Source organism: Pristiophorus japonicus, chromosome 26 (genome assembly GCF_044704955.1).
Source record: "Pristiophorus japonicus isolate sPriJap1 chromosome 26, sPriJap1.hap1, whole genome shotgun sequence".
Lineage (NCBI taxonomy): Eukaryota > Metazoa > Chordata > Chondrichthyes > Pristiophoridae > Pristiophorus > Pristiophorus japonicus.
In genome coordinates, this window is record NC_092002.1 from 4,803,242 (window position 1) to 4,827,636 (window position 24,395).

General features: G+C 50.3%; 1 protein-coding gene and 1 long non-coding RNA gene across 2 annotated transcripts in view; one reads left to right on the top strand and one right to left on the bottom strand.

Annotated features, from left to right (window-relative positions):
* LOC139239129 (uncharacterized) overlaps positions 1 to 24,395 on the top strand; it is an 83,467-nt gene that overhangs the window by 56,744 nt on the left and 2,328 nt on the right. The window lies entirely within an intron of this gene.
* LOC139239128 (calpain-9-like) overlaps positions 1 to 24,395 on the bottom strand; it is a 43,541-nt gene that overhangs the window by 2,875 nt on the left and 16,271 nt on the right. Inside the window, exons 11-18 of the mRNA XM_070867675.1 lie at positions 23,481 to 23,689; positions 23,335 to 23,374; positions 22,099 to 22,176; positions 20,663 to 20,723; positions 19,342 to 19,406; positions 12,576 to 12,644; positions 10,530 to 10,608; positions 6,527 to 6,643 (exon numbers count right to left, since the gene is read on the bottom strand). Of these exons, the coding sequence (XP_070723776.1) occupies positions 6,527 to 6,643; positions 10,530 to 10,608; positions 12,576 to 12,644; positions 19,342 to 19,406; positions 20,663 to 20,723; positions 22,099 to 22,176; positions 23,335 to 23,374; positions 23,481 to 23,689 (718 nt within the window). The remainder of the gene's footprint in view (positions 1 to 6,526; positions 6,644 to 10,529; positions 10,609 to 12,575; positions 12,645 to 19,341; positions 19,407 to 20,662; positions 20,724 to 22,098; positions 22,177 to 23,334; positions 23,375 to 23,480; positions 23,690 to 24,395) is intronic.

The following is a 24,395-nucleotide window of genomic DNA, read 5'->3' on the forward strand; positions in this document are numbered from 1 at the left end:
AGCCCACGGTGCAACCCGAGATCAACGCTTCCTCACAAGCAGGGGACAACCATCAACTGCCTCAGAACCGGGCATGGTCGACGCTGCCACATTCTCCATAGGTGGAAGATCCGGCAAATCCCCCGGGAGGACAGACGCACCAACGTTAGCGTCCTCGACCAGACCAACATCCCCAGCATCGAAGCACTGACCGCACTCGACCAGCTCCGCGGGCCACATGGTCTACATGCCAGACACGAGACTCCCAAAGCAAGCGCTCTACTCGGAACTCCTGCGCGGCAAGCGAGCCCCAGGTGGGCAGAGGAAACGTTTCAAGGACACCCTCAAAGCCTCCCACCGACACCTGGGAGTCCCTGGTCAAAGACCAGTCCGCCCTAAGTGGAGGAAGTGCATCCGGGAGGGCGCTGAGCACCTCGAGTCTCGTTGCCGAGAGCGTGCAGAAACCAAGCGCAGGCAGCGGAAGGAGCGTGCGGCAAACCAGTCCCACCCTCCCCTTCCCTCAACCACTGTCTGTCCCACCTGTGACAGGGACTGTGGCTCTCGTATTGGACTGTTCAGCCTCCTAAGGACTCATTGTAAGAGTGGAAGCAAGTCTTCCTCGATTCCGAGGGGCTGTCTATGATGATGATGACCGTACGAAAGAAGAATAATCAGCTGTCGGGGTGGGGGGAGAGGATGGTTAAATGAACTCTTTCCCAAATGTCACTCAAATGGACATTACTGCACTGTCACCTACTCCTCAACTCATTTCTTCCCAAGGCTGTGCAACAATTCAGCCTCTTAAACACAACATAATCGATACCTCCTCACTTACCTCCTCTTCACTTCCTAACCTTGGAGGTGTCCTGAACTATGTTCCTTGACCCGTCATCTCAGTGTAAAGTAAACATTCATTCTTTGCATGCCAGCCATGCCAGCTAGTATTGCAAGGTGTGGTATGGAACTATGTGCAGCATCCTATCCGACCAGTCTTAGACATCTCTAGGTGCGTGTACGCTATCTTTCATCTGGTTGCCGATCATTCCTGTGGTATTCTCGTGCATTAAAGGGCCCTCATTATTGAAGGGTGAAGTAACACCAGCCTTATCAAGCGCAGGTAAAATTCCATCTGATGGGGAATGCTAGCTTCCCTCATTGATCACACGGTATTCCAGGAACAATGTGGGAATGTTGCACGCAAGTAAGCCGAGCTGTTCAGTGCAGTGAGCCTGCCTACAGGTTGCTCCAAATTTGTAAATAATTTGAACACAGGCAGAGGGAACATCATCAAAATCTACCAGTGATGCCAAAGTAGGGACATCATAAACTGCAGAGGACTGAAGGAGGACACAGGCAGTGTGGAGGAGTGGGCAGATAGGTGGCAAATGCAGTTCAGTATGGGGACAGAGAACGAATCACAAAACAAATCTTGGCTGACACTCCCACTGCAGTACTGAGGGAGCGCCGCACTGTCGGAGGGGCAGTACTGAGGGAGCGCCGCACTGTCGGAGGGGCAGTACTGAGGGAGCGCCGCACTGTCGGAGGGGCAGTACTGAGGGAGTGCCGCACTGTCGGAGGGGCAGTACTGAGGGAGCGCCGCACTGTCGGAGGGGCAGTACTGAGGGACTGCCGCACTGTCGGAGGGGCAGTGCTGAGGGAGCGCCGCACTGTCGGAGGGGCAGTACTGAGGGAGCGCCGCACTGTCGGAGGGGCAGTACTGAGGGAGCGCCGCACTGTCGGAGGGGCAGTACTGAGGGAGTGCCGCACTGTCGGAGGGGCAGTACTGAGGGAGCGCCGCACTGTCGGAGGGGCAGTGCTGAGGGAGCACCGCACTGTCAGAGGGGCAGTACTGAGGGAGCGCCACACTGTCAGAGGGGCAGTACTGAGGGAGCGCCGCACTGTCAGAGGGGCAGTGCTGAGGGAGCGCCGCACTGTTGGAGGGGCAGTGCTGAGGGAACGCCACACTGTCAGAGGGGCAGTGCTGAGGGAACACTGCATTGTCAGAGGGGCAGTACTGAGGGAGTGCTGCACTGTCGGAGGTGCCGTCTTTTGGATGAGACGTTAAACTGAGGCCTTGTTGGACGTAAAAGATACCACGGCACTGTTACGAAGAGTAAGAGTGTCTTGGGGCCAATATTTATCCCTCAACCAACATCACTAAAACAGATTATCTGGTCCTTTATCACGCTGCTGTTTGTGGGAGCTTGCTGTGCGCTTATTGGCTGCCTCGTTTCTTACATTACAACAGTGACTACACTTCACAGTACTAAATTGGCTGTAAAGTGCTTCGAGACGTCCTGTGGTGGTGAAAGGTGCTTTAGAAATGCAAGTCTTTCTTTCTTCTGTTATACAATAAAATTCTCAAGTTGAGGGGTGGAGAGGGAAGATACACATCTCTGTAGAAGCAACATTCCAACATTGTCGCGTCAGAAGCTCAGGTCCCTGCCTTGGTCGTGCTCCGAGGAGCAGATTATAAACCTATCGTTGATATGAACACACCTTGTAAACGCTGAGCGTCAGAGACAAGTTGCAACAGTGCAATTCGACATTTCTTCAAAGGATAACAGTGCAACACCTAAGTGAGTAATGACAAGACAGGGGCAGACTCCCTCCCCGCTCTCCCCCTCTCCCCCCCCCCCTCGGGTTGCTGCTGAAGGAGTGCCCTCCTGTGGGACTGGACCAGACTGGGAAGGCAACACAGGGTTAGGGTCCACGCTCCAGGATTCGGGAAGGGTACCAGCAGTTGAGTGGTTACTGCAGGTCGTGAGTTCAAATCCCATCAGAGCAAAGCTGTGAAATTGAATTCAATAAATCTGGGAATTTGGCCATAAAAACTGCCGGATTGCCATTAAAAAACAAACTAGTTGCCTAATTCAGGAGGGAGGAATCTAACACTCCTCCTGGACTTTATCCGATTCCAGTTCCACAGTACGTGACTGACACGTCATGTTCTCAGAGCAACTAGGGAAGGTAAATAAATGCGGCCTTGGCACGTATATACTTTTAAATTCGGTCGCTAATTCTTGCTACCTGGAATTACATACACAGGATCACACGGGATATACGGCACAGGAACAGGCCATTCGACCCAACCAGTCCATGCCAGCGTTTATGCTCCACTCGAACCCCCTCCCGTCAATCTCTCTGGACACGATGGACCGAAATCTCTGTCCGTCCGTAAATTTCGATGATTCACTCCATCAAAACCTTTCATAATTTTAAAGACCTCTATTAGGTCACCCCTCATCCTTCTCGTTTCAAGAGAAAAGAGACCCAGCCTGTTCATCTTTTCCCGATAGATATACACTCGCGTTCCTTGCAAATGCTCTTTGCACCCTCTCCAGTGCCTTTTTATAATATGGCGACCAGAATTGTACGCAGTACTTCCAAGTGTGGGCTCACTGTTTAGGCTCCTGCATTAAGAAAAACAACTGCTTAAGAAACATGGAAGACTGCAGGCATGTTTGGGACGAGAATCCCAGCACAAGCCTTCGCTTTAGGAGAGGAAACGAGGAACAGAAACTTGGATTAACGAACAAAGTGTCATTGCAATCTGCTCCTAATCAGATGTGAATTGAGCCGTGATAATATTGATGGTCCTGACCCTAAAATATAGTTTAACTATTAAGACCACAGAAGAATTGAGACAAGGTGCAACGAGTAACTGAAACCTGGTATTCATTGCAACCGACCATCATTTTATTGCCTGGTGCTTTAAACCTGTCCCAGCGCTGTCCCCTGGAGGCCGCTGGTTGTATTACAATATAATCAGATTTACCCCAAATGCTTATACCGCCTTTAACTGAAAAGAAGTTTCCTTTTTACATCCCATCTTTAGATGTAAACACAAATTAGGTCAAAAGTTCGATGACTGCTGCTGGCTGCCGTGACTCGGACCACTGCACGTACTCCAAACTCGCAACAAACTCCAGCAAAGACTTGCATTTATATAGCGCCTTTCATGACCACCGGATATCTCAAAGCGTTTTACAGCCAATGAAGTACTTTTGACATGCAGTCACTGTTGTAATGTAGGAAACGTGGCAGCCAATTCATGCACAGCAAGCTCCCACACTCAGCAATGTGATAGTGACCCAGATCATCTGTTTTTGTTATATTGGTTAAGGGATAAATTCTGGACCCCAGGACACCGGGGAGAACTCCCCTGCTCTTCTTCAAAATAGTGTCATGGGATCTTTTACATTCATCTGAGGGAGCAGGCGGGGCCTCGGTTTAACATCTCATCCGAAAGTCGGCATCTCCGACAGTGCGGCGCTCCCTCAGCACTGCCCCTCCGACAGTGCGGCACTTCCTCAGCACTGCCCCTCCACAGTGCGGCACTCCCTCAGCACTGCCCCTCCGACAGTGCGGCGCTCCCTCAGCACTGCCCCTCCGACAGTGCGGCGCTCCCTCAGCACTGCCCCTCCGACAGTGCGGCACTTCCTCAGCACTGCCCCTCCGACAGTGCGGCACTCCCTCAGCACTGCCCCTCCGACAGTGCGGCGCTCCCTCAGTACTGCCCCTCCGACAGTGCGGCGCTCCCTCAGCACTGCCCCTCCGACAGTGCGGCACTCCCTCAGCACTGCCCCTCCGGCAGTGCGGCGCTCCCTCAGCACTGCCCCTCCGACAGTGCGGCACTCCCTCAGCACTGCACTGGGAGTGTTGGCCTAGATTTATGTGCTCAAGTCCCTGGAGTGGGATTCAAAACCACAACCAGTAAATTCCATCGAGGCGCTCGAGCACAGAGTGGTTTCAACTCATCAGGACACACATCAGGAAATGCCCAAAATGCACAGCAGGTCAGTCACTGTCTGAAAGAGGAAATGTTTTGGGCGAGATCGTACAGCAGATTCCGTTCCACCACGAGACGCGAGTCTGCCTGATCTCTTTCAGGCGCTGATTCACTTGTTGACTATTCAAAGCATTTTCTGTTTTCCTTTTTACACTTCCACCATTTGCAGATTTTAATCTCACTCCTAAAGATGCGCTTTTTCTTACAGTTTGTGCGTGAAAGGGCAGTCTGTATCTCTCGGAGGCTCCATGGAAACTAAGAAAGACTTGCTTTTATATAGCGCCTTTTTATTGACCACCGGACGTCTCAAAGTGCTTTACAGCCAATGAAGTACTTTTGGAGTGCAGTCACTATTGTAATGTACAAAACGCGACAGCCAATTTGCGCACAGCAAGCTCCCACAAACAGCAATGTGATAATGACCAGAGAATCTGTTTTAGCGATATTAGTTCAGGGATGAATATTGGCCCCAGAACACCGGGGAGAACTCCCCTGCTCTTCTTCAAAAGAGTTTCCATGGGATCTTATGTCCACTCGAGAGAGAGAGCAGAGAGGACCTCGGATTAACGTCACATCCAAAAGACGCCACCTCCGACAGTGCGGCACTCCCTCAGTACTGCCCCTCCGACAGTACGGCACTCCCTCAGTACTGCCCCTCCGACAGTGCGGCGCTCCCTCAGTACTGCCCATCCGACAGTGCGGCGCTCCCTCAGTACTGCCCCTCCGACAGTGCGGCGCTCCCTCAGTACTGCCCCTCCGACAGTGCGGCGCTCCCTCAGTACCGCCCCTCCGACAGTGCGGCACTCCCTCAGTACTGCCCCTCCGACAGTGCGGCGCTCCCTCAGTACTGCCCCTCCGACAGTGCGGCGCTTCCTCAGTACTGCCCCTCCGACAGTGCGGCGCTCCCTCAGCACTGCCCCTCCGACAGTGCGGCGCTCCCTCAGTACTGCCCCTGCGACAGTGCGGCGCTCCCTCAGCACTGCCCCTCCGACAGTGCGGCGCTCCCTCAGCACTGCCCCTCCGACAGTGCGGCGCTCCCTCAGCACTGCCCCTCCGACAGTGCGGCGCTCCCTCAGCACTGCCCCTCCGACAGTGCGGCGCTCCCTCAGCACTGCCCCTCCGACAGTGCGGCGCTCCCTCAGTACTGCCCCTCCGACAGTGCGGCACTCCCTCAGTACTGCCCCTCCGACAGTGCGGCGCTCTCTCAGCACCGCCCCTCCGACAGTGCAGCGCTCCCTCAGTACTGCCCCTCCGACAGTGCGGCACTCCCTCAGTACTGCCCCTCCGACAGTGCGGCGCTCCCTCAGCACTGCCCCTCCGACAGTGCGGCGCTCCCTCAGTACTGCCCCTCCGACAGTGCGGCACTCCCTCAGCACTGCCCCTCCGACAGTGCGGCACTCCCTCAGTACTGTAATGGAGTGTCAGCCTGGATTATGTGCTGAATGGCTGCATAGAAAAAGTAATTAATTATGCAAGTGTTTTAAGATAATTCACTGCGATAAGATGTTACATAAATCCAAGTATTACTACTATTTTTAATAACCAATCCACCAGACAGAGGGTCTCACTTATTTAACATAACTGTGGTTCAGGGATAGCTAGCCAACCTCTAAGTCACGAGGTTTGTGCGTTCAAGTTCCACTCCAGGAGCCCAGTTGTAACCGCCATTGTCCGGCTAAGACCAACCCGACTAAGATTGGACCTCGCAGCCTCCGGTCTATGCTGGAGGGAAGGATAAAAGCACCAATTACTCACTGATCATCGTGTCCAGCCTCGTCAGACAGCAAATAAAATTCACGTAACTGAAGGTCAGATCAGGGTCCGTGTATCGCAGCCCAATCAACTGCATCAAGAAATCATCCACCTGGAATCCTAGGGTAGAGCAATCAAACCATGAGACAAAACATGTTTGGATTAAAAAAAATTAGTTCCTGGGATGTGGGCGTCGCTGGTAAGGCCGGCATTTATTGCCCATGTCTAATTGCCCCTCAAGAAGGTGGTTCTGCCTTCTTGAACCGCTGCAGTCCCGTGTGCAGAAGATACTCCCCCCCCCATTGTGATACTGCCTTGTAGCGGTTTGGTACAACAGAGCGTCTCGCCGGGCCATTTCAGAGGGGCAGTTAAGAGTCAACCACATTGCTGTGGGTCTGGAGTCATGTATCGGCCAGACCGGGTAAGGGCGGCAGATTTCCTTCCCTAAAGGGCGTCAGTGAACCCGATGGGTTTTTACGACAATCCGGTAGTTTCATGGTCACCATTACTGATACTGGCTTCTTATTCCACATTTATTTAATTAACTGATTTTAAATTCCCCAGCTGCCCGTGGTGGGATTTGAACTCGGGGCTCTGGATCATTAGTCCAGTTCTCGGGATTACTGGTCCAGTAACATAACCGCTATGCCCCCGTACCCCAATGTATTACATTGAGATTTAAATAAACTTAAGCGCAGACACGATGGGCCGAAATGGCCTCCTTCTGCGCTGTAAATCTCAATGTTTCTGTGCTTCTATAATGAAAGAACTCAAAGCAGTAGAGCACTGATAGCACCTGCATACACCAAGTAATAATAATCCCTTCCTTCCCCAGACCCCACACCCCGTTAGGAACTGTCTGACTATAACTGCATGGTAAAGAACTCATCATATGGGGAGAAGGGAGTGTGGGCATGAACACAGCATATCCCTCTCAATCCTAGATGAAGCCGGTTACTCTAAAAATCTGGCACCAAGCTCATGGTCTACAAAGCAGTAATGATATCTGCCCTCCTGTATGGCTCAGAGACATGGACCATGTACAGTAGACACCTCAAATCACTGGAGAAATACCACCAACAATGTCTCTGCAAGATCCTGCAAATCCCCTGGGAGGACAGGCGTACCAACATCAGCGTCCTCGATCAGGCCAACATCCCCAGCATCGAAGCACTGACCACACTCGACCAGCTCCGCTGGGCAGGGCCACATTGTCTGCATGCCAGACACGAGGCTCCCAAAGCAAGCGCTCTACTCGGAACTCCTTCACGGCAAATGAGCCAAAGGTGGGCAGAGGAAACGTTACAGGGACACCCTCAAAGCCTCCCTGATAAAGTGCAACATCCCCACCGACACCTGGGAGTCCCTGGCCAAAGATCGCCCTAAGTGGAGGAAGTGCATCCGGGAGGGCGCTGAGCACCTCGAGTCTCGTCGCTGAGAGCGTGCAGAAACCAAGCGCAGGCAGCGGAAGGAGCGTGCAGCAAACCAGTCCCACCCTCCCCTTCCCTCAATCACTGTCTGTCCCACCTGTGACAGGGACTGTGGTTCTCGTATTGGACTGTTCCCATCATCATAGGCAGTCCCTCGGAATCGAGGAAGACTTGCTTCCACTCCTGAAGTGAGTTCTTTGGTGGCTGTACAGTCCAATACGAGAACCACAGTCCCTGTCACAGGTGGGACAGACAGTGGTTGAGGGAAGGGGTGGGTGGGACTGGTTTGCCGCACGCTCCTTCCGCTGCCTGCGCTTGGTTTCTGCATGCTCTCGGCGATGAGACTCGAGGTGCTCAGCGCCCTCCCGGATGCACTTCCTCCACTTAGAGCGGTCTTTGGCCAGGGACTCCCAGGTGTCGGTGGGAATGTTGCACTGTATCAGGGAGGCTTTGAGGGTGTCCTTGTAGCGTTTCCGTTGCCCACCTTTGGCTCGCTTGCCATGAAGGAGTTCCGAGTAGAGCACTTGCTTTGGGAGTCTCGTGTCTTGCATGCGGACTATGTGGCCTGCCCAGCGAAGCTGATTGAGTGTGGTCAGTGCTTCAATGCTGGGGATGTTGGCCTGAATGAGGACGCTGACGTTGGTGCGTCTGTCCTCCCAGGGGATTTGTAGGATCTTGCGGAGACATCGTTGGTGGTATTTCTTCAGCGAGTTGAGGTGTCTACTGTATATGGTCCATGTCTCTGAGCCATACAGGAGGGCGGATATCACTACAGCCCTGTAGACCATGAGCTTGGTGGCAGTTTTGAGGGCCTGATCTTCAAACACTCTTTTCCTCAGACGACCGAAGGCTGCACTGGAGCACTGGAGGCGGTGTTGGATCTCGTCGTCGATGCCTGCTCTTGTTGATAGGAGACTCCCGAGATAGGGGAAGTGGTCCACGTTGTCCAGGGCCGTGCCGTGGATCTCGATGACTGGGAGGGCAGTGCTGTGCGGTGAGGACAGGCTGGTGGAGGACCTTTGTCTTATGGATGTTTAGCGTAAGACCCATACTTTCGGACGCCTCAGTAAATACGTCGACTACGTCCTGGAGTTCAGATTCTGTATGTGCGCAGACGCAGGCATTGTCCACGTACTGTAGCTCGACGACAGAGGTTGGGGTGGTCTTGGACCTGGCCTGGAGACAGCACAGGTTGAATAGGTTCCCACTGGTTCTGTAGTTTAATTCCACTCCAGCGGGGAGCTTGCTGACTGTGAGGTGGAGCATGGCAGCGAGAAAGACTGAGAAGAGGGTTGGGGCGATGACACAGCCCTGTTTGACCCCGGTCCGGGCGTGAATTGGGTCTGTGATGGATCCATTGGTAAGGGTCACGGTCAGCCTGTCGTCGTGGAGCAGGCGGAGGATGGTGACGAACTTTTAGGGGCATCTGAAACGAAGGAGGACGCTCCATAGACCCTCACGGTTGACAGTGTCAAAGGCCTTTGTAAGGTCAAAGAAGGCCATGTATAAGGGCTGGCGCTGTGTGGGCATGAACACAGCATACCCCTCTCAATCCTAGATGAAAGCGTTATTCTAAAAATCTGGCACCAAGCTCATGGCCTACAGGGCTGTAGTGATACCCGCCCTCCTGTATGGCTCAGAGACATGGACCATGTACAGTAGACACCTCAAGTCGCTGGAGAAATACCACCAACGATGTCTCCGCAAGATCCTGCAAATCCCCTGGGAGGACAGACGCACCAACGTTAGCGTCCTCGACCAGGCCAACATCCCCAGCATCGAAGCACTGACCACACTCGACCAGCTCTGCTGGGCGGGCCACATTGTCCGCATGCCCGACACGAAACTCCCAAAGCAAGCGCTCAACTCGGAACTCCTACACGGCAAGCGAGCCCCAGGTGGGCAGAGGAAACGTTACAGGGACACCCTCAAAGCCTCCCTGATAAAGTGTAACATCCCCACCGACACCTGGGAGTCCCTGGCCAGAGACTGCCCTAAGTGGAGGAAGTGCATCCGGGAGGGCGCTGAGCACCTCGAGTCTCGTCGCCGAGAGCATGCAGAAACCAAGCGCAGGCAGCGGAAGGAGCGTGCGGCAAACCAGTCCTACCCTCCCCTTCCCTCAACCACTGTCTGTCCCACCTGTGACAGGGACTGTGGCTCTCGTATTGGACTGTTCAGCCACCTAAGGACTCACTTTAAGAGTGGAAGCAAGTCTTCCTCGATTCCGAGGAACTGACTATGATGATATGGGGAGAAGGGAGTGTGGGCAAGAACACAGCATATAGAAACATAGAAAATAGGTGCAGGAGTAGGCCATTCGAGCCTGCACCACCATTCAATATGATCATGGCTGATCATGCAACCTCAGAACCCCAGTATCCCTCTCAATCCTAGATGAAACGCTTACATAACTACACTGGTTAAGTAAAGCATCTTGGAAGACACTGTTGGGAAAGAAATAGCCATTGTAACTACAGCTGTGCATAAATTGATAAATTTTAAAACATGGCTGCAGTACTGCTTCAAACCACCAGATGTCAGGCGCGTGCCTTGCGAATAGTGCGCTTGGGCCCCACCTGCTGCTTGCAGGGCGCCGAACATCTCGTGACTATCCATGGTCCCTGATCCATTCTTGTCGAACTGAATGAAGACTTGCTGCAGAAAATGACAAAAAGCAAAAGGGTTTTATTTTGTTGCAAATGTGTTCAACGTTATATTGCAATTCTTTGAGTGATACAAATAATTTGTCGAGTCTCTTTCAGAAGTTGCAAAGTGACTAAAATAAATTGCATCCATGACACATGGTATATTTCTGCATTTCTCAAATGATGGGACTGAGCTGCACCTCCCCAGGCAGTATATTAAAACAATATTTGCTAGAATTGGAGGAGCACAGAGATCTCGGACGGTTGTAGGGCTGGAAACGTTACAGAGGTAGGGGAGGCGATTCAAACACAAGGATGAGAATTTTAAATTCAAGATGTTGCCGGACCGGGAGCCAGTGCAGCTCAGCGAGCACAGGGGGTGATGGGTGAGCAGGACTCGGTGCGAGTTAGGACACGGGGCAGCGAGCACAGGGGGTGATGGGTGAGCGGGACTGAGTGCGAGTTAGGACACGGGGCAGCGAGCACAGGGGGTGATGGGTGAGCGGGACTCGGTGCGAGTTAGGACACGGGGCAGCGAGCACAGGGGGTGATGGGTGAGCGGGACTCGGTGTGAGTTAGGACACGGGGCAGTGAGCACAAGGGGTGATGGGTGAGCGGGACTTGGTGCGAGTTAGGACACGGGGGCAGTGAGCACAGGGGGTGATGGGTGAGCAGGACTTGGTGCGAGTTAGAACATGGGGCAGCGAGCCCAAGGGGTGATGGATGAGCGGGACTCGGTGCGAGTTAGGACATGGGGCAGCGAGCACAGGGGGTGATGGGTGAACAGGACTTGGTGCGAGTTAGGACACGGGGCAGCGAGCACAGTGGGTGATGGGTGAACAGGACTCGGTGCGAGTTAGGACACGGGGCAGAGCGCACAGGGGGTGATGGGTGAGCGGGACTCAGTGCGGGTTAGCGAGTACAGGGGGTGATGGGTGAGCGGGACTCGGTGCGAGTTAGGACACGGGGCTGCCGAGTTTTGGGTGAATGCGTTGCATTGTGCCTCCTATGCTTTCCTGGGGCCTTCAGAACTATGCGGTTCTGTGCCTCCTCCCACTTCTGGGATCGACCCGTTGGGCTGAATGGCCTGTTTCTGTAAATTAGATGTAATTCCCATCCTCCAACATTCTAGAGACTTTTAAACACACATGGCCATCCGAAAGTTTAGTGGGCGCATGCCAAATTTCAATTCTGTGTCCTCTGGTTACCGACTCTCCTCGCACTAGAAACAGTTCCTCCCTAACCACTCTATCAAAACCCTTCATAATTTTGAACATCTCTATTAAACGTCCCGTTAACCACCTCTGCTCTAAGGAGAACAATTCCTGAATAATATAACAACACAGACCAGGAAATTTCCCGGTTCGATCCCTTCCCCTGTAGCACACAGTACAAGGGTTTCTGGAGGTGTTCCAGTAACCGCCCCCTTCCCCGCCCCACACTCCATCACTGCTTCCCCCAGTGTTCAGGTAAGAAGTGTAGTCACTGTTGTAATGTGGGAAACGCGGCAGCCAATTTGCGCACAGCAAGCTCCCACACACAGCAATGTGATAATGACCCAGATAATCTGTTTTTGTTATGTTGGTTGAGGGATAAATATTGGGCCCAGGTCACCGGGGAGAACTCCCCTGCTCTTCTTCGAAATAGTGTCATGGAACCTTTTACGTCCACCTGAGAGAGCAGACGGGGCCTCGGTTTAATGTCTCATCCAAAAGACAGCACCTCCGACAGTGCGGCACTCCCTCAGTACCGCCCCTCCGACAGTGCGGCACTCCCTCAGCACTGCCCCCTCCGACAGTGCGACACTCCCTCAGCACTGCACTGCGAGTGTCAGCCTGGATTTTTGTGCTCAAGTCCCTGGAGTGGGACTCGAACCCATAACCTTCTGACAGGGGGGGGCGAGAGTGCTGCCCACTGAGCCACGGCTGACACTCACTCTACTCTTCCCCAGCGCCTGGTACAGTGCCCTTTACTCACCGACCATCGGCAGATTTTACTCCAGAGATTGCTGAATCCCTCGAATCCCATTTTTCCAAACCCACGGCTCTGAGTTTATCCCAAGTTAAGGAATTATTCGATTTCCAAGAGTTAACAAAAAAAAATCAAAATGTTGAGAACATCAAGAAACAATAACGTGCTTGCACTCAATCAATTTCCAATAAAATCTGTTGAACTATTTGAAGTTATTTACTTTCTGCCCTTCTGTTCTGTGCTTACCTCATCCATTCCAGGGCAGCAGTCAGACCCCAGGTTCCAGGTCCCAGGCTCCGGGCCCCACGCCCCAGAGTTGGCCGCAGTCATCTCGGAAATCTCTTTCCCTGATTATAATCGGTCCACCATCGGTGGCCGTGCCTACTATTGCCTGAGCCCCAAGCTCTGGAACTCCCTCCCTAAACCTCTCTGCCTCTCTCTCCTCCTTTAAGACGCTCCTTAAAACCAACCTCTTTGACCAAGTGTTTGGTCACCTGTCCTGATTTCTCCTTATGTGGCTCAAATGTTTTGTCTTATAATATTATGCGCCTTGAGATGTTTTACTACATTAAAGGCGCTATATAAATGCAGGTTGGGGGGAATGACTCATCAGGGGAGGGCAGCAGCAGCCAAGTTCATGGCACCGTGGGTGGCTCTGCTGCACAGGAGGGCAGGAAAAAGAGTGGGAGAGCGATAGTGATAGGGGATTCAATTGTAAGGGGAATAGATAGGCGTTTCTGTGGCCGCAACCGAGACTCCAGGATGGTATGTTGCCTCCCTGGTGCAAGGGTCAAGGATGTCTCGGAGCGGGTGCAGGGCATTCTGAAAAGGAAGGGTGAACAGCCAGTTGTCGTGGTGCATATAGGTACTGATATAGGTAAAAAAAAAAAGGGATGAGGTCCTACAAGATGAATTTAGGGAGTTAGGAGCTAAATTAAAAAGGACCTCAAAAGTAGTAATCTCAGGATTGCTATTAGTACCTCGTGCTAGTCAGAGTAGGAATCGCAGGATAGCTCAGATCAATACATGGCTTGAGGAGTGGTGCAGCAGGGAGGGATTCAAATTCCTGGGGCATTGGAACCGGTTCTGGGGGAGGTGGGACCAGTACAAACCGGACGGTCTGCACCTGGGCAGGACTGGAACCAATGTCCTAGGGGGAGTGTTTGCTAATGCTGTTGGGGAGGAGTTAATATGGCAGGAGGATGGGAACCTATGCAGGGAGACAGAGGGAAGTAGAATGGGGGCAGAAGCAAAAGATAGAAAGAAGAAAAGTAAAAGTGGAGGGCAGAGAAACCTAAGGCAAAAGGCAAAAAGCAAAAAGGGCCACATTACAGCAAAATTCTAAAGGGGCAAAGTGTGTTAGAAAGACAAGCCTGAAGGCTCTATGCCTTAATGTGAGGAGTATTCGGAATAAGGTGGACGAATTAACTGTGCAGATAGCAGTTAACGGGTATGATGTAATTGGTATCACGGAGACATGGCTCCAGGGTGACCAAGGCTGGGAACTCAACATCCAGGGGTATTCAACATTTAGGAAGGATAGACAGAAAGGAAAAGGAGGCGGGGTGGCGTTGCTGGTTAAAGAGGAAATTAATGCAATTGTAAGGAAGGACATTAGTTGGATGATGTGGAATCGGTATGGGTGGAGCTACGGAATACCAAGGGGCAGAAAACGCTAGTGGGAGTTGTGTACAGACCACCAAACAGTAATAGTAAGGTTGGCGACAGCATCAAACAAGAAATTAGGGATGCATGCAATAAAGGTACAGCAGTTATCATGGGTGACTTTAATCTACATATTGATTGGGCTAAGCAAACTAGTAGCAATGCGGTGGAGGAGGATTTCCTGGAGTGTATTAGGGATGGTTTTCTAGACCATCATGTAGAGGAAACAACTAGGGAGCTGGCCATCCTAGACTGGGTGATGTGTAATGAGAAAGAACTAATTTGCAAACTTGTTGTGCGAAACCCCTTGGGGAAGAGTGACCATAACATGGTAGAATTCTTTATTAAGATGGAGAGTGACACAGTTAATTCAGAAACTAGGGTCCTGAACTTAAGGAAAGGTAACTTCGATGGATTGAGGGGTGAATTGGCAGGACAGACTGGCAAATTATACTTAAAGGGTTGACGGTGGATAGGCAATGGCAAACATTTAAAGATCACATGGATGAACTTCAGCAATTGTACATCCCTGTCTGGAGTAAAAATAAAACTGGGAAGGTGGCTCAACCGTGGCTAACAAGGGAAATTAAGGATAGTGTTAAATCCAAGGAAGAAGCATATAAATTGGCCAGAAAAAGCAGCAAACCTGAGGACTGGGAGAAATTTAGAACTCAGTAGAGGAGGACAAAGGGTTTAATTAAGAGGGGGGAAATGAGTACGAGAAGAAGCTTGCCGGGAACATAAAAACTGACTGCAAAAGCTTCTATAGATATGTGAAGAGAAAAAGATTAATGAAGACAAACGTAGGTCCCTTGCAGTCAGATTCAGGTGAATTTATAATGGGGAATAAAGAAATGGCAGACCAATTGAACAAATACTTTGGTTCGGTCTTCACAAAGGAAGACACAAATAACCTTCCGGAAGTACTAGGGGACCGAGTGTCTAGTGAGAAGGAGGAACTGAAGGATATCCTTATTAGGTGGGAAATTGTGTTAGGGAAATTGATGGGATTGGAGGCTGATAAATCACCGGGGCCTGATAGTCTGCATCCCAGAGTACTTAAGTACTTGAGTAGACTGGGTCTATTGAGTAGACTGGGTCTTTACTCGTTGGAGTTCAGAAGGATGAGGGGTGATCTTATAGAAACATTTAAAATAATAAAAGGGATAGACAAGATAGAGGCAGAGAGATTGTTTCCACTGGTCGGGGAGACGAGAACTAGGGGGCACAGCCTCAAAATACGGGGGAGCCAATTTAAAACCGAGTTGAGAAGGAATTTCTTCTCCCAGAGGGTTGTGAATCTTTGGAATTCTCTGCCCAAGGAAGCAGTTGAGGCTAGCTCATTGAATGTATTCAAGTCACAGATAGATAGATTTTTAACCAATAAGGGAATTAAGGGTTACAGGGAGCGGGCGGGTAAGTGCTGCTGAGTCCACGGCCAGATCAGCCATGATCTTATTGAATGGCGGAGCAGGCTTGAGGGGCTAGATGGCCTACTCCTGTTCCTAATTCTTATATTCTTATGTTCTTATCTACTTAAGGAAGTGGCCCTGGAAATAGTGGATGCATTAGTGATAATTTTCCAACAGTCTATCGACTCTGGATCGGTTCCTATGAACTGGAGGGTAGCTAATGTAACACCACTTTTCAAAAATGGAGGGAGAGAAAAAGCAGGTAATTATTGACCGGTTAGCCTGACATCAATAGTGGGGAAAATGTTGGAATCAATTATTAAGGATGAAATAGCAGCGCATTTGGAAAGCAGGGACAGGATCGGTCCAAGTCAGCATGGATTTATGAAAGGGAAATCATGCTTGACAAATCTGGAATTTTTTGAGGATGTAACTAGTAGAGTAGAGAAGGGAGAACCAGTGGATGTGGTGTATTTGGACTTTCAAAAGGCTTTTGACAAGGACCCACACAAGAGATTGGTGTGAAAAATCAAAGCACATGGTATTGGGGTAATATACTGACATGGATAGAGAACTGGTTGGCAGACAGGAAGCAGAGAGTCAGGATTAACGGGTCCTTTTCAGAATGGCAGGCAGTGACTAGTGGAGTGACGCAGGGCTCTGTGCTGGGACCCCAGCTCTTTACAATATACATCAATGATTTAGATGAAGGAATTGAGTGTAATATCTCCAAGTTTGCAGATGACACTAAACTGGGTGCGGTGTGAGCTGTAAGGGAGATGCTAAGAGGCTGCAGGGTGACTTGGACAGGTTAGGTGAGTGGGCAAATGCATGGCAGATGTGAGGTTATCCACTTTGGGGGCAAAATCGCGAAGACAGAATATTATCTGAATGGCGGCAGATTAGGAAAATGGGAGGTGCAACGAGACCAGGGTGCCATGGTTCATCAGTCATTGAAAGTTGGCATACAGGTACAGCAGGCGGTGAAGAAGGCAAATGGTATGTTGGCCTTCATAGCTAGGGGATTTGAGTATAGGAGCAGGGAGGTCTTACTGCAGTTGTACAGGGCCTTGGTGAGGCCTTACCTGGAATATTGTGTTCAGTTTTGGTCTCCTAATCTGAGGAAGGACATTCTTGCTATTGAGGGAGTGCAGCAGACTGATTCCAGGTATGGCTGGACTGACATATGAGGAGAAACTGGATCAACTGGGCCTTCATACATTGAAGTTTAGAAGGATGAGAGGGGATCTCATAGAAATATACAAAATTCTGACGGAACGGGACAGGTTAGATGCAGGTAGAATGTTCCCCATGTTGGGGAAGTCCAGAACCAGGGGACACAGTCTTAGGATAAGGGGTAGGCCATTTAGGACTGAGATGAGGAGAAACTTCTTCACTCAGAGTTGTTAACCTGTGGAATTCCCTGCTGCAGAGAGTTGTTGATGCCAGTTCATTGGATATATTCAAGAGGGAATTGGATATGGCCCTTACGGTTAAGGGGATCAAGGGGTATGGAGAGAAAGCAGGAAAGGGGTACTGAGGGAATGATCAGCCATGATCTTATTGAATGGTGGTGCAGGCTCGAAGGGCCGAATGGCCTACTCCTGCACCTATTTTCTATGTTTCTATGTTGTCCTTAGCTGAAGTCCAGTAAAGGCACAAAAAGACATTTTGAATGCAAAATGTTCTTACAGATTATAAAAAATATAAAAGCAACTGACTGAAATACACCCAGAATGCTGAAGTGCAATATTAGGATACCAAAATAGTGGTCAGCCATGTCTGCTGTGGGCAAGGTGGCCATGTTTGTTGTGGGCAGGACAGCCATGTCTGTTGTGGGCAAGGTGGCCATGTTTGTTGTGGGCAGGATAGCCATGTCTGTTGTGGGCAAGGTGGCCATGTATGTTGTGGGAAGGGCAGTCATGTTTGTTGTGGGCAGGACAGCCATGTCTGTTGTGGACAAGGTGGCCATGTTTGTTGTGGGCAATGTTCCCAATGTTTGCCTCAGTAAACATTCAATCCCGGCTACAAGCCTGCACAGCACAGTTCAGATTCCAACCTGATGACGTGGGGAACTGCGTGGGCAGAAAGCAAACCAGCGGAATGCAAGTTGAAGGAGAGACAGGAGGAGCCCACACAAACATGAGAAAATCGGGAGAGCGAGAGAAACAGGGCTGCAAACCAGCACCCTCCACTTGTGAGCTCCAGGTCACGTAACCATCAAGGCCTCCGGACAGCATGTGCTGTCGTAATCCAATGAACTACCCTGGATTATTAGGCAATGATATCATCCTGGTCACTGCTCCCAGAGATAGCTCTGTATAGACATGTACTCTCACTATCGAAGGTGCTTGCTGTGTGTGCAGCCGGTTCTGTGCTCTTGCATTTCTTTGCGCTGTTGAAAATCTGGAAGCAAAAAAGATTTATTTTTAAAACTGTCGGGCGATTGTTGGGGCACTAGAATTAGCCTCAGTACCTTTGGGCTGGACTGGATAAAATCAGGCAGCGTTCCTGCTCCTGGTTGCTCTCCCGCGCCCCCTTGCAAGAAAATGTGTGTATGGTCAAGATCAGGATCAGCCTTCATGAGACACCCGACCCAGTTTAAATTTTTTGTTTATTAATTCACAGGATGCGGGCATTGCTGGCAAGGCCAGTATTTATTGCCCATCCCTAACTATCCTTAACTGAGTGTTTGGAGCGAGGGTGTTGCCACGATGCCTTGTACTTGTCCCTCTGGCGGATCAAGGTGTTGGTGATGACAAGGTTGTGCTCTCGGCAATTTGTCAGGAGCAGGGTACCGCTGGAGTTGTTCTTCCCTACCCCCTCTCTGCCGATCACGCCTCCCCATAAGTCTGCGTCCTTGCCGACTCTGGCCTCAACACCTGGGAGTCCCTGGCTAAAGACCGCCCTAAATGGAGGAAAAAGCATCGGGGAGGGCGCTGAGTACCTCGAGTCTCATCGCCGAGAGCATGCAGAAAACAAACACAGGCAGCGGAAGAAGCGTGCGGCAAACCAGTCCCACCCACCCTTTCCTTCAATGACGGTCTGTCCCACCTGTGACAGAGAATGTAATTCCTGTATTGGACTGTTCAGTCACCTGAGAACTCATTTTTAGAGTGGAAGCAAGTCTTCCTCGATTTCGAGGGACTGCCTATGATGATAACTGAGTGTCTCGCTGGGCCATTTCAGGGGGCAGTTAAGAGTCAACCACATTGCTGTGGGTCTGGAGTCACATATCGGCCAGACCGGGTAAGGGCGGCAGATTTCCTTCCCTAAAGGGCATTAGTGAACCCGATGGGTTTTTACAACAATCCGGTAGTTTCACGCTCACCATTACTGACACTGGCTTTTCATTCCAGATTTATTTAACTGAATTTAAATTCCCCAGCTGCCATGATGGAATTTGAACTCGGGTATCTGGATCATTAGCTCAGACCTCTGGGTTACTGGTCCGGTAACATAACCACTATGCTACCGTTCCCACTTAAAGCAACTGTGCCACTGCCAGCATTAACATTCAGCCAGTTGGAAAATCTACGCTCACACGTGAAGGATGGCCCCTTGAGCAACTCCTGAGGAATGGCCTCCCAGACTGTGGGGGAGGAAAGGGGAAAGGGGAACAGCGCAGACCAAAGAATTAACCATCAACAACCGGTGCCTCGATACGTGACAGCCAGGCAACGTGAGCAGGATACGTCTGTCAGGGAAATGAGGCTCTTGCAGGCGTCCAGGCCAAACTCATCCCACTTCTCATCCAGACCTAGAGAGAGAGAGAGAGAGCGAAAACATCTCTGATACCACAACTGAAAATCAACTCAGTGAGTCGCTGATACTAAAGAAAAAAGTTGTATTTCTATAGTGCTTCTCATGACCTCAACACACTCCAAAGCGCTTTACAGCCAATTAAGTACTTTTAAAATTAAGTGTAGTCGCTGTTGTAATAGAAACATAGAAAATAGGTGCAGAGTAGGCCATTCGGCCCTTCGAGCCTGCACCACCATTCAATAAGATCATGGCTGATCATTCTCCTCAGTACCCCTTTCCTGCTTTCTCTCCATACCCCTTGATCCCTTTAGCCGTAAAGGCTATATCTAACTCCCTCTTGAATATATCCAATGAACTGGCATCAACAACTCTCTGTGGTAGGGAATTCCACAGGTTAACAACTCTCTGAGTGAAGAAGTTTCTCCTCATCTCAGTCCTAAATGGCTTACCCCTTATCCTAAGACTATGTCCCCTGGATCTGGACTTCCCCAACATCGGGAACATTCTTCCTGCATCTAACCTGTCCAGTCCCGTCAGAATTTTTCCAAGAGATCCCCTCTCATCCTTCTAAACCCCAGTGAATACAGGCCCAGTCGATCCAGTCTCTCCTCATATGTCAGTCCTGCCATCCCGGGAATCAGTCTGGTGAACCTTCGCTGCACTCCCTCAATAGCAAGAACGTCCTTCCTCAGATTAGGAGACCAAAACTGAACACAATATTCCAGGTGAGGCCTCACTAAGGCCCTGTACAACTGGAGTAAGACTTCCCTGCTCCTATACTCAAATCCCCTAGCTATGAAGGCCAACATACCATTTGCCTTCTTCACCGCCTGCTGTACCTGCATGCCAACTTTCAATGACTGATGTACCATGACACCCAGGTCTCGTTACACCTCCCCTTTTCCTAATCTGCCACCATTCAGATAATACTCTGCCTTCGTGTTTTTGCCACCAAAGTGGATAACCTCACATTTATCCACATTATACTGCATCTGCCATGCGTAGGAAACGCGGCAGCAAATTTGCGCACAGCAAGCTCCCGCAAACTGTAATGAGTTAAATGACCAGATAATCTGTATTCTGGTGATGTTTGAGGGATAAATATCTGTATATAAATATGCAACCTGTCCTCATAATTTAATCCTTTTGGCGCCAGTATTGTGCTGGTGAATCTGCAGGGCAAGTTAGAAGCATGTCTCGTTATTCTGACTCGTGCATGTGCGTAACTCCCAACAGGGAGAGAGAATTTACCGGCTTCCTGCAGGATCTCTGCCAGCAGTTTCTGCAGCTCCAACGCCGAAATAGCTTCATCCTGCAAGGGCGATCAAACATCAGTAAAAAATAAACACTAATCTGATGCACTGCTTATACAATTTCCCCCCGCCTCAAAACCAGGAGTGAACGTGATTAACAAAATGCTGCATTTCTCTACAATTTTTCCCTTCCAAAGGTTGCCAAATTCTGGTTGGCCAGATTGCTGGAGGTTTCACCACATGACCTCCTGCCTCTGACCGCAGCTGGTCAAACAGCCCCCTTGTTACTTCGGGAAATAAATGTGGGTGATGTGTAAGACGACAGCATTTTTATCGTCTCATTTTTCTGCTAATAACTGTGCTTGCAAACTGCTCCAAGGTGGCTGAACCTGGCTTGACCACTTTTTAGTGACCCAAAATGCTGTGCGAATTCAAAAGACTTTCCCATGAGTTTTAACACCTCACAGTCGCACAAGACATTGTCTTGGGAACTGTGGAAAAAAAACTGTCCAGGAGATAAGAGAACGAAAGACCTCTTCATCGTGAGAGAGTGTTCCTTTGTTTCAATGCTAGAAGTATATTGCGTATATCGATAGGCAGGTATCCGGAAAAACAGTACAAAATGGCTGTAACACGTGGGGTAGGGGGCTGCTGCAATCAAGAGATTGATAACCTGGTCAGTTACTAAGGGAATCAGGGAGTTAATTTCCGATCGCTGATCATGGCTGGAATTAACCCTGCGTGAGTGTCTTTGCTTTGTATTAATCACTTGGGTAATAGTCAATTTTAACTGTTATAAGGTACCTTAATGGGATGGGTTGGTGCTGGCTGATTGTGCATTTGATCCTAAATTGCTTGTGTTTCTTTTGATTATTCTAAGTGAAGACAACCCCTGGATTAGAGTGGGTGAAGAAACATCCTGTGTCTGTGTTGTTCTGTCTCACAAGTCCGAACCCTGTAAAATGTAGGGTCAAGACACGATCTTACAGGGTAAAACCTGTTTGATTAAGTAGGTCTTGACTCCGTTTAGTGGAAAGAAAAAGGCAAATCGTACAAGCTAAAACCTATTCTTATAAAAGATAACTTTTACAGAAGCCCCACACGATCGATGAACCAGCAGCCAAGGGAGGCCCAGAAAGGAGTTAGCATCCTCGTGAGAGAAGGAGCATCCGGGAAGGTGCCAAACACCTCGAGGCTCTTTGCCGGCAGCACGCGGAGGCCAAACGCAAACAGCGGAAGGAGCTCTCGACAACCCAGGCACCCCCGCCACCCACCGTCTGCCCCACCTGTGACAGAGACTGTAGGTCCCGCATTGGCCTCATCCGTCACCTGAGAACTCGCGTTGGTGTGGAAGCAAGTCATCCTCGACTCCGAGGGACTGCCTCAGGAGGGGAGGAGAGGAGAGAAGCAAACTAGTGGTGGACAATAACTCACCGTTCCACTGAACTTGTCAAACAATTCCTTGGATTCTGCGGCAGAGGGAAGTGGACAGGGAGCGAGGGCAGACGGAACCTGAAGATAAAGAGCACACTCACTCAATATTTACAGTTCAGCGCTCGGAATATGCACACTCACCAGGTTGAATCCACTAAAATAAATCATTTAATTGGGTTATTTCTTAATCATTTTTTTTTTAACCAGATCCGCTAACTCAGGACACACTGGAGATGAAAGCTGTGATCTTCCTGGCCTACAGGACTAATGTTCACTTATCAACTCAACCATCAAGGGATGGTTAACGGTTAATAACCGGCTTATAAACAGACAAGGGTTACTGTTCCTTGCACGAGGCGAGAAAGGACACACACAGTCCACTTGATCCACAGCCCATACACCGGCTTAAACATCCACCACCGGCGCCCTCTGGCTGCAGTATGCACCATCTACAAGATGCACTGCAGCAACTTGCCAAGGCTTCTTCGGCAGCACCTCCCAAACCCGCGACCTCTACCCCCTAGAAGGACGAGGGCAGCAGGCGCATGGGAACACCACCCCCTCCACGTTCCCCTCCCAGTCACACACCATCCTGACTTGGGAATATATCGGGATCTCATAGAAACATATATAAAATTATGACAGGATTGGACAGGTTAGATGCAGGAAGAATGTTCCCGATGTTGGGGAAGTCCAGAACCAGGGGACACAGTCTAAGGATAAGGGGTAAGCTATTTAGGACCGAGATGAGGAGAAACTTTTTCACCCAGAGAGTGGTGAACCTGTGGAATTCTCTACCACAGAAAGTTGTTGATATATCGTTGGATATATTCAAGAGGGAGTTAGATGTGGCCCTTACGGCTAAGGGGATCAAGGGGTATGGAGAGAAGGCAGGAGTGGGGTGCTGAAGTTGCATGATCAGCCATGATCATATTGAATGGCGGTGCAGGCTCAAAGGGCTGAATGGCCTGCTCCTGCACCTATTTTTTTATGTTTCTATGTTCCTTCATCGTCGCTGGGTCAAAATCCTGGAACCCCTCCCTCACAGCACTGTGGGAGCACCTTCACCACACGGGACTGCAGCGGTTCAAGAAGGCGGCTCACCACCACCTTCTCAAGGGGCAATTCGGGACGGGCAATAAATGCCGGCCTTTGTCAGCGACGCCCACATCCCGAGAAAGAATAAAACGACACACACACACACACAAACATGCACACACTTATATCTTCACTTGCCTGAGGATTGTCGGTGGGTGAGGTGTTCCTCTCTGCAGGCCTGAAAGACAGAAGCATCAGTCAACCCAGGGGGAACTGCCCGAGAATAACGTGGGGACATTTCGCGACTCATTTCACTTCAGCATCTACAGGTCCAGCTTGCTTACACTGTGGAATTTCCCTTCTCAGTGAAGACCCGCAGGAGGAATTCTCCCTCTTCGTTCGGGTTGGCAGTTGAGGGAATAATGATGTAGTGGCCTGGCGGAAGGCAGCCCCTCCTCATGATCTCGGTGCTGTTCTTGTGCTCCTTGGTGGAGAGCACAGGTGTTGCTTGCTGCAAATCCTCGAACGTCAAGTAAGCTTTGGTAGGGTCTCCCTGTAAAAGAGAAGAGATCTTTAAAACAAAACGTTTGTTCCTGGGATGTGGGCGTCGCTGGCAAGGCCGGCATCTATTGCCCATCCCTAATTGTCCTCGTGAGCCGCCTTCTTGAACCGCTGCAGCCCGTGTGGTGAAGGTGCTCCCATCGTGATACTTCCTGGTAGCGGTTTGGTACAACTGAGTGTCTCACTCGACAAGGTGGATGCAGAGAGGATGTTTCCACTGATGGGGGAGACTAGAACTAGGGGGCATAATCTTAGAATAAGGGGCCGCCCATTTAAAACTGAGATGAAGAGAAATTTCTTCTCTCAGAGGGTTGTAAATCTGTGGACTTCGCTGCCTCAGAGAGCTGTGGAAGTTGGGACATTGAATAAATTTAAGACAGAAACAGACAGTTTGTTAAACGATAAGGGAATAAGGGGTTATGGGGAGCGGGCAGGGAAGTGGAGCTGAGTCCATGATCAGATCAGCCATGATCATATTAAATGGCGGAGCAGGCTCGAGGGGCCGTATGGCCTACTCCTGCTCCCATTTCTTATATTCATCAGCAGTTAAGAGTCAATCACATTGCTGTGGGTCTGGAGTTACATATCGGCCAGACCGGGTAAGGACGGCAGATTTCCTTCCATAAAAGGACGTTAGTGAACCGGATGGGTTTTTACGACAATCCGGTAGTCAATGGTCACTATTACTGACACTAGCT